This window comes from Myotis nattereri (genome assembly GCF_964212035.1).
Source record: "Myotis nattereri genome assembly, chromosome: 3".
Lineage (NCBI taxonomy): Eukaryota > Metazoa > Chordata > Mammalia > Chiroptera > Vespertilionidae > Myotis > Myotis nattereri.
The window spans coordinates 167,605,432-167,615,507 of NC_138077.1; the positions used below are offsets into that span (position 1 = coordinate 167,605,432).

Below are 10,076 nucleotides of genomic sequence, written 5' to 3' on the forward strand. Positions count from 1 at the left end.
TAGCTATTTTGGTAGGCGTGTAGAAATATCACATTGTGCTTTTAATTTGCATTCCTCTAGTGGCTAATAATGTTGAAAAATTTTATATGTGGTTATTTACCAGCTGTATATCTTCTTCAGTGAAATGTTTATTTGTGTCTTTTGCCTATTTTCTAATTGGACTTCTTTATTATTCAGTTTTATGAGTTCTCTATATATTCTATAGACTAATTATATGCCCAATTTATGGCTTGCAAATATTTTCTCTCAGTGTGCTAGTATACCTTTTCTTTCCATTGGCTTTACAGGGTCTTTCACAAAGAAAAAGTTGTAATTTTTGTGAAGTCTAATTTATCAAATTTCCCTTTCATGGATTGTGCTACTGGTGTCAAGGCTAAGACCTTGGCCTAGACTTAAATCCCAAAGATTTTGTTTGATTTCTATTTCTAATGACTTTGTACTTTTACATTCATTGTGTAAATGATGTGAGGTTTTGTTTGGGATTTTTTGTTTACTTGTTTGCTTTTGTCTATGGATGTACAATTGCTCTAGCACCATTTGCTGAAAAGACTCTTCTTCCTGCATTGAATTGCTTTGGGGCCTTTATCAAAAACAAGTTTGGCATGTTTGTGTGGGCCTATTCTTGGGTTCTCTATTCTGTTCTATTTATGTACATATCTGTCCATCCAACAATATGACACGATCATGATTACTGTAGCTATATTGTAAAACTTAATACCAAGTAGAGGGATTCATTTCAAATTATTCTTCTTTTTCAAATGTGTTTTAGCTATTCTATGTATTATGTCTTTCCATATAAATTTTAAAATAAGCTTGTCTATGTTCACAAGAAATCTTGCTGGGATTTTGACAAGAATTATCCTATCTAATAAAGAGGGAATATGTAAATTGACCATCACACCATCACAAAAGATGGCAGCACCCACAGCGGAGGCGGGGGGTGGGGGCAGGGGAGGGGTTCGGTAACACAAGATGGCTGCACCCACAGCAGAGGCCGAGTTCCTCTAACCAGCTTTAACGAGTAATCAGCAGGGACCTGAGGCTGCACCCCCCTCCCCCACCCCCCGTCCAGTGGGGCTTGACAGGGGACCTCAAGCCACGCCCCCCCACCCTGGCACCAGGCTGGAGGACCTCAGGCTGCGCCCTCCGCCCAGCAGAGCTTGACAGGAGACCTCAGGCTGTGCCCTCCGCCTGGCAGGGCTCGACGGGGGACCTAAAGGTGTGCCCCCGCCCTGGTGCTGGGCGGGGGAACCTCAGGCTGCTCCCCCTGCTGGGCTGGGGGACCTGAGGCTGCACCCCCCCACCCAGCAGGGCTTGATGGGGAATCTCAGGCTGTGTCCCCACCCAGCGGAGCTTGAGGGAGACCTCAAGGTGTGCCCCCCTTCCCGGCCCTGGCTGAGAGACCTCAAGCTGTGCCCCCTGCCCTAACGCCAGACCAGGGGACCTCAGGCTGTGCCCCCCACCCTGACACCAGGCCCGGAGACCTCAGGCCATGCCCCCTGCCCGGCAGAGCTTGATGGGGGATCTCAGGCTGTGCTCCCCACATGGCAGGGTTTGACAGGTGACCTTAGGCTGTGCCCCCCGCCCGATGCCGGGCCAGGGGACCGGAGGTTGCGCCCCCCTCCCCCCCGCCCAGCCTGCCAGGTCTGGATCTTGCCCAATGGGGGTGGGGCCAGCTGGGTCTGGGTTTCACATGATTTTGAGGTGCCACGGGTGGGCGGGGACTTGACTCTGGGTCCCGTGGTATGCCCCAGATTCTGACAGGAGGAAGATTTTCATATACATTTTACTAATTTTCTTTCATCTCTTGGCCCTTCTATTATAAAGGGCAAATAGCAATATTACAATATTTCCTCCAATAAATCCCCTTTTAATGTGCATGAATTTTATGCACCCAGCCACTAGTATTAAATATATAGATCAATTTGGAGAGAACTGCATCTTTACTAAGTGTGTCTTCTAATCCATGAACATATTATGTCTCATCATGTAATTAGGTCTTCTTTGATGTCTTTATTTGGATTTTGTAATTTTCAGCATTCATATCCTTTGTTTTGTCAAGCATATACAAAATTTCATTTTCTTTAGCATGATTGTAAATAATTCTGTGTTTTTCATTTTGGTTTCTACATATTCTGTTTCCATATAAAAATATTTTTCTTTCAACCTATCTATGTTATTAAATGTGAAATGAGTTTCTTCTCACTTCAAAAACCATGTAGTTGGTTTGTGAATTTTTTTTGTGTTTTCTTATTGTTAATCCTCACCAAGGATATTATTTTTCCATTGATTTTTGGAGAGAGTGGAAAGGAGGAAGAGAGAGAGAGAGAGAGAGAGAGAGAGAGAGAGAGAGAGACATCAATGTGAGAGACACATCGATTGGTTACTTCTGACATGTGCCCCAAACTGGGGCCAAAGATCGAACCTGCAACCTGGATATAATGTCTTTGATTGGGAATCAAACCTGAGACCCTTCCGTGTGCAGCCCAGTGCTCTAACCACTGAACATACTTGCCAGGGCTTTTTTTTTTTTTTAATTCATTCTACCAGTCTGCCTTTTTAATTGGTCTATTTACACCAATTTACATTTAGGCAATTTTTTTATATATATTTGAGGTTATGTGACATTATTATTTGTTTTCTAGTTTTCCTCTGTTTCATTTTTCTCACCTTTTTGTGGGTTACCAGAACATTTCTGTAGGAGTCCATATTAATTTACTTTTAAGTGTGCTTGAATGTATCTCTGTATAAAAAGTTGTTGCTCTGAATATTAAAATATGCGTTTGTGACTTATCACAGTCTATTGATTTCAACATTTTGCCACTTTGAGTGAAGTATGGAAACCTTACCTCTATTTCAGGCTCTTTGCCTTCCCCAATTTTTAATATTATTGCCTTGAGTATCAGATGTTATGATTTTTTGTTTCAGTCATCAAATATGATTATAAAAACTCATGAAAGTTAATCTGTCATATTTATCCCTACTTTTTTTTTTTTTACGTATTTTGACATTCTCCTTTCCTTTTTGAAATTCCAAGTTGTCCTCTGTTATCTTTTCCTTTTTGTGTAAAGAAGCTTCCATTTTCCATTCATTAAGGATAGGTTCATTAGCAACACATTCTCTTAGCTTTTCTGAACATATCACTATTACTTCTGTGTTTCTTGAAAGATCACTTTTTTGGATATAGAATTTAGTGTTGGGAGTGTTTTTCTTTCAGCACTTGAAAAATGTCATGCCATTTACTCTGGCATCTATGGTTTCAAAGGAGATATCTGCTGTCATCAGAATTAAATAGGTAGTATGTTGTTGGTTTTCCTAGCTGCTTTCAAAAGTTTTGTGTGTATGTGTGTGTGTTCAGCTTTCAGAATGTGATTATAGTAGTTACTTATTTGTGGTTTCACTTTCTAAGGTTTCAGTTACACACAGCCAATCACTGTCCAACAATATTAAATGAAAAATTCCACAAATAAATAATTCACAAGTTTTAAATTGCATGCTGTTCTGAGTAGTGCCATGAAATCTCCCGCCATCCTGGTCTATCCCACCTGGGATGTGAATCATCGATTTGTCCAGCATATCTATGCTATACATTCGACCCACCTATTAATCATTTAGTAGCTATCTTGGTTATCAAGATTGACTGTCATGGTATTGTAGGGCTTGTGTTCAAGTAACCCTTATTTTACTTAATAATGGTGAAAAGGTGAAGGTTATCCACTCAATAATGAAAGAAAAAAAATCATATGCTGAGGTTGCTAAGACCTGTAGTAAGAGCAAATCTTCTACCTGTGAAATTGCCAAATTTATAAATGAAACAGGTATGTGTGCATAGGAAGAAACATAGTTATATATAAGGTTTGGTAATATTTGCAGTTTCGGGCATACACTGAGGATCTTGGAATGCATCCCCCACGAATAAGGGAGGCTGCTGTATGTGTCTTGGCATGAATTTCCCTGGAATTATCCTGGTAGAGTTTGCTCAGTCTCTTGGAACTTAGGTTGTGTCTTTCACCAAATTTGGGAAGTTTTCAGTCATCATTTCTTCCAATATTCAGATCCACTCTTTCCCCCCTCCTTCTGGGACTTTAATGATAGGAATGTAGGAATGTCCTATGTGTCCTTGAGACTATTCAGCCCACCCCTCCCCCAGTTTATTATCTCTCTGTTGTTTACATTAAGTACATTTTATTGCTTTATCCTCAGTTCACTGATTCTATCCTCTGTCATCTACTATTGAACCCATTTAGGAAGTTTTAAAAAGTTTAACCCTGGCCAGTGTGCCTTAGATGACTGAGTGTCGTACCATGCACTGAGAGGTTGCCAGTTCAATTCCCGGTCAGGGCACATGCCTGGGCTCGATTCCCAGTAAGGGGTGTGCAGGAAGCAACCCATGAATGTTTGTCTCATTTATGTATCTCTCTCCCATCCTCTCTCTATAAAATCAATAAAAGCATATTTTTGAAAAAGTTATATTATTGTATTTTTCAGTTCTACAATTTTCATTTAGATCCTTTTTATATATTTTATTTGCTGAAGTTTTTATTTTATTTGTTTCAAAAGAAGTATAAGTGCTTGTTGAAGTATAATGGCTGCTTTAAAATCCTTCTCACATTATTCCAACATCTGATTCATTTCAATGTTAGTCTCAATTAATTGTCTTTTTCCCTGACATATGTATCTCCAAATTGTGAATCCTAACTAGCTTATATATATTTCAGAACTCTTTGTAGCCCAGTTCCTTGAATCCTCTGGCCCAGTATAGTGCTGGTTCCCTGGGATAGGTCTCTTCTTTTGTGTGTGGGTTTTTTGTCATTGTTATTAATCCTCACCCGAGGATATTTTCCCATTGATTTTTAGAGAGAGTGGAAGGGAGGGGGACAGACAGAGAGAGAGAGAGAAAAAAATATCAATGTGAGAGAGACACATCGACTGGTTGCCTCCTGCACACACCCTGACCAGGGCCAGGGATTGAGCCTGCAACCCTGGTACATGCCCTTGACCGGAATCAAACCCATGACGGATGCTCTATCCACTGAGTAAACTGTCTAGGGCGACAGGGCTCTTCTTAAGGTAAAGTATTTTATACTAGCTTGTGAGGTATAAGACTCATTTTGGGTGTAAGAGCTGTGGTTTCATATTTTCATCATCTCTTGTGAATTCTATTTAATTATCTTTTAATTGGACTTCTCTGGGATTTAAAGGCTTTAACTTTGGGTTATATATATTTTCCACCCCAGTTTTTCCTGTCTGAGTGTGTGTCTTGCCTCCAAAAGCATCTTTATTCCTGCCCTGGTCTTTTAAATAAGGTTTTTGTGATGATCAAATGAGACATTAGAGAAAGAGAAGGGATGAATGTGATAGCTGCTTAATGTCCCTGGGTTTAAAGGGCACCCTCATCCCTCTGACATGGAACCTGTCTAAACCACAGGAAATCCAACAGCGAGGAAGGTCCTGCAGTCTCTTAAAACAGAAATCTTGGTACGGCTAAGCCCACGGAGGCCAGTGCCTGTGAATCCAGGACCCCCCCCCCCTCCTTCCTCCAGCCCTGGGCTTAGGGTACAGGCACTCTCAGGTGTGGGGGACGCCAGGACGGAAGGCTGGGGGAGGGGTGGGCATGCATCTGTGCTCGGCCAGCCCCCCACAAGGACGGTCCCCCCTCTGCCTATCGCGCAAGTGGAGTCTCCCAGCCTGCGCCCCCAGGTCTAACGGAGGAGAATTTTGGGAGCATTTCTCTCGGAACCTCCGAGCGAGCTGGTTGTGCTGCGCTCCTGTTGCAGCTTCAGGTAAGCGATTGGTGACGCATCTGCAAATACCGCCATTGCCGCCCGGGGCGGAGTGGATTTGCCCGCTAGCATCTTGCTTTTTAACTATTCTATTTTTTAAAAAACCAAATAGTTCTTAGCTATTGTTTCTAGTGGCGTCATTCCATTCCTGAAAGAAAAATATCCTGGCTATTTTTCAGGAGCCTTCCCTTGAAAAATGTATTGCGTCATTTGTTGCTTTTTGTAGATGTGCGAGGGATTACCAAATGGCAGATAGAACCCTTTAGAAAGGGGCGGATGTGGTTGTTATATTGCAGCAATACATAGTACAAAATATTTTTTTAAGATTATGGCAAATATTTAGGCTCCATGCCAGGATTTCTACGGGACATCGGAGCAGATACTGATCAAACCTTTCCACATGCCGATGTTCTGCATTCTGTTATTTAACGCTCACAACAGTTCAGTGACGTGGATAGTGTTTTGCCCGTTTTGCAGATGCAAATACTGATAAAGGTCGCAAAGCCCGCAAGTGACGGAGCCTGTAGTTGAAGGCAAATGCTTCTGGTTCCCTGGGATAGGTCTCTTCTTAGGATAAAATAGTTTACACTAGCATTTGAGGTATAAGACTCATTTTGGGTGTAAGAGCTGTGGTTTCATTTTTCATCATTCTATTTAGTTATATTTTAATTCGACCTCGCTGGCATGTAAAGGCTTTAATTTTGGGGTATATATTTTTCTACCCCAATTTTTTCTCTGTGCGCGCGGGGCATGGAGGGGGGCGGGGCGGAGGGGCGGCCTTGGGGGGGTGTGGGCTGGCGGGCACTTCGTCCGCGGGTACCCTCCCTGGATGACACGGAGACAGTTGCTGTGGGCAGTGGGTATCTCTTGGCACCTTGAACCAAGCATCCTGGCTCCTGTGGTTTTAGATGCTCATTTTAAACAGTAGCCACCGGGTACAGCGCCCTTGTTGGCGCGATCCTGGCGTCTGTTATAAGCCAATCTCCGCCTAAGAGGAGGGAGGATGTGGGGCTGGGGAAAGAGCTGAGAGACACCCCCCCCCCCCCCCCAGCGTCGCCAGGCAGGGGACCACGTTCCAGGTTCTAAGTGGCATCTCTCTCCCTTTCTTCCTCCCTAGGCTCCGCCTGCTCAGTGCCCAGAAGTTGTGCGCACGTCTTCGTGCCAGTTCGCGACCATGGGCAATTCTTGCTCTGGCCTCAAGGAGAAGCTGGGGCAGAGGCTGCGACCTTCGCCCACTCTCAGTTTCATCCGCTCTATCCTGATCCCTAAGAAGAAAAAAGATTTCTGCGTGGTGGTCCTGGGCTCTGCCGGCGTCGGCAAGAGCGCCCTGGTGCAGAGATGGGTCAACAGCTGCTACTCTGATAAGTACGTGCCACAGGCGCCTTTGGCCGATGTCATCTACCATGTTCCAGACGGGTTCTTCGGCTCCGGAACCAAGATGCGCATTACCGACCTACCTGGCGGTCAGCTCTACCCGGCCTTGCAGTGCCTCAAGATTGCCAGGGGCCACGCCTTCATCCTGGTCTACTCGGTCACCGAAAAGCAAACCCTGGAAGAGCTGACGCCCTTCTATGAGCTGATCCGCGAGATCAAGGGTGCAAACCTGTACAAGTACCCGATCGTGCTGGTGGGCAACAAATGCGATGAGGTCCGCCGGGAGCTGACCACGCTAGATGGCGCTGCCTACGCGCTGAAGTGGAATTGCGGCTTCTTCGAGACCTCCGCCAAGAAGAACATCAACGTGGAGGAGCTGTTTTTTGAGCTGCTGACCCAAGAGAGGGAGCCCGATACCACCCCCCAGCCCACCCCCGTGAAATCCCAGATGCCCAATATCGCCGAAGACGTGCTGGCCGCTGAGTCATAATGGGAGCCCTGGGTCCTGATCACCTTCTCCGACGGAGGGTAGAGAACGTGGACCGATGACAGTGGAACGTGTCACCTGTACAGGACTGTGTGCTGTGCTTTGGGTTGTAACAGCTAGACGTCAGTGTGTGTCCCCTGTCAATTCATAATTTTTCTTTTTCCCAGGCCAAGAGACTTCAAATTGTTACCACGTTGATATTGGAGGAGGGAAAATAGGAGAAGTCTTGACAGACTTCAGAGATAATTGTTTGAAAAAAGAGAATGAAATAGCAAAATAAACGGAAAGATGCCACTGTCCTTGTAACTCTGTTACCATGTATTAATTTTTAAACATTTCAAGTCCTGTAAATGTCCAAACCTTTCTTGTTGTGTATGTAATTGTTAAGAAATGTGTTTTTGCAACAAAAGCTTTGCTAGATGACTGGGAGACATCTATTAAACAAGATAAATGAATATTTTGAGTATTGAGGGTGGGGGCAGAGAAAATTATGAAAGTGGAGACTGGGGGGAGGCGGGAGGGGGGAAGTGATATCTGTAATACTATCAACAATAACAAATAAATTTAAAAATGAAAAATAAATAAATAAAGATGTGCCAGTGTCCTGAGTCATTTAAAAATGTTCGGATAGTCCACATTGCGGTTTTCAGAAAGCATAATGGTTCCATGACTTAAAGCTTCTCCTGCATACGATCACCTGTGATAATTGTTTCTCCACTGAACAACAAAATCACATGACAGCACTGAAATTTCAGCCCTAGCTGCTTTAGCTCAGTGGATAGAACGTCAGCCTTCAGGCTGGAGGGTTTGATTCTGGTCAGGGCACATGTCCAGGTTGCAGGCTTGATCCTCAGTAGGGGTGTGCAGGAGGCAGCCGATCAATTATTCTCTCTCATCACTGATGTTTCTATCTCTCTCCCTTCTGAAATCAATATAAATATGTATTAAAAATAAGTCAATGTCACAGGGGAAAAAAATTTCAACCACATCTGGTGAGGGTTTTTAAGAATTTCACACATGGACACTCCTGCCCTCTTGAAATTAGCTAGTGTGGGAGGGGTGGGTAGGGAAGGGCCACTGCAATGCAGAGCTGGTTTATAACCACAATCTTCTGGGCTGACATCTGGAAGAACTCCAGGGGTCTTTGAAGAAGAGGCTCACTCTGGTGCTGCCTTAGTGGTACTGGTGAAGAGCAAACCTCAACCTGTGGCTGCCGCAAAAATGTTCCCTCAAGAAATACTGGAACCCTAGCTGGTTTGGCTGAGTGGATAGAGTATTGGCCTGCAAACTGAAGGGTCCTGGGTTCTATTCCGGTCAAGGGCACATGCCCAGGTTGCGGGCTCTATCCCCAGTGGGGGGTTAGTGATAGGGCTAGGGTTAGGGCTAGGGCTAGGGCTAGGGTTAGGGTTAGGGCTAGGGCTAGGGCCAGGGCTAGGGCTAGGGCTAGGGCTAGGGTTAGGGTTAGGGCTAGGGCTAGGGCTAGTGTTATCTCATCATTGTTGTTTCTGCTTCTCTTTCCCTTCTCCCTTCCCCTCTGAAATCAATAAAAATATGTTTGTTTTTAAAAAGAAACTTAAAAAAAAAGAAATACTGGATATAGGGGCATGGAAGGTAAGGGGAGAAATGACTGGGATTTGAAATTTAAGAAAGTCCTTCCTAAGGCAAGTTTTGAAAAAGATTAATTTTATATTTGAACATGATTTTTAGAGAGAGAGAGAGAGAGAGAGAGAGAGAGAGAGAGAGAGAACATATCTATACATGTCTTTGCTTTCAAATTTTTTTTTTTCAATTGGGGGAAGAAGGGGAAGGATCTCAATCTGGTGATCCCCTCCACCCCCATAAAATATTGAGCCAAATACTGAATAATTTATATGTTTTCAAAAAATGGTTTCATATAGCATGATTTTCAGGGAACACTCACACTGTTGAGAAGGAACCATAAACATCTATTTCATAATAGTACAAAGTTTTGAGCTTAGCAAATCCATTCAGTAGCTCACTTTAAACAGTCAATTATTTAAGATTTTCCTTTTTCACATTCAAAGCAATTATTCTTAACCACTAGAAAATACCTAAGTGGTCTTACCATATTGTTTTTTATATATGCTAAAAAATAATTCTTTGCTAAAGTTCCTAGTGGAGTTATTCCATTTCTAAAAGAAAAATAGTCTTATCAGCTGTTTTCAAGGAGAATTATCCTCGAAAAATGTATTGCATTAACTTTAAAAATCAATTTAATTGATCATTTTAAACAGTCATATGCTGGAGTCCATTTACTGTCTTCATTAGCTAACTATAGACAGAGATCCCAAAAGTTAGTAACCTTGAAGCCCTAGCAAAGGTCAGGGCTGTGTACCACCCAGTTAATCTAGATACCACCCAGTTAATCTAGATAATGGTAGCTGAAGCAACCTCCCTACCTTTAATCATGT

The 10,076-nt window shown here is 43.3% G+C and overlaps 1 protein-coding gene across 1 annotated transcript; it reads left to right on the top strand.

Moving 5' to 3' along the window:
* Positions 1-5,403: 5,403 nt before the first annotated feature.
* DIRAS3 (DIRAS family GTPase 3) lies at positions 5,404-8,245 on the top strand. Its single transcript, XM_081087600.1, has 2 exons — positions 5,404-5,783; positions 6,901-8,245. Exon 2 carries the CDS (start codon positions 6,958-6,960, stop codon positions 7,645-7,647), a length of 690 nt encoding a protein of 229 aa, XP_080943726.1. The 5' UTR covers positions 5,404-5,783; positions 6,901-6,957; the 3' UTR covers positions 7,648-8,245.
* Positions 8,246-10,076: the final 1,831 nt, after the last annotated feature.

Bases quoted from the DNA above. Each gene is read 5' to 3' on its own strand.
- DIRAS3 (XM_081087600.1), top strand. From the start codon at position 6,958: ATGGGCAATTCTTGCTCTGGCCTCAAGGAGAAGCTGGGGCAGAGGCTG.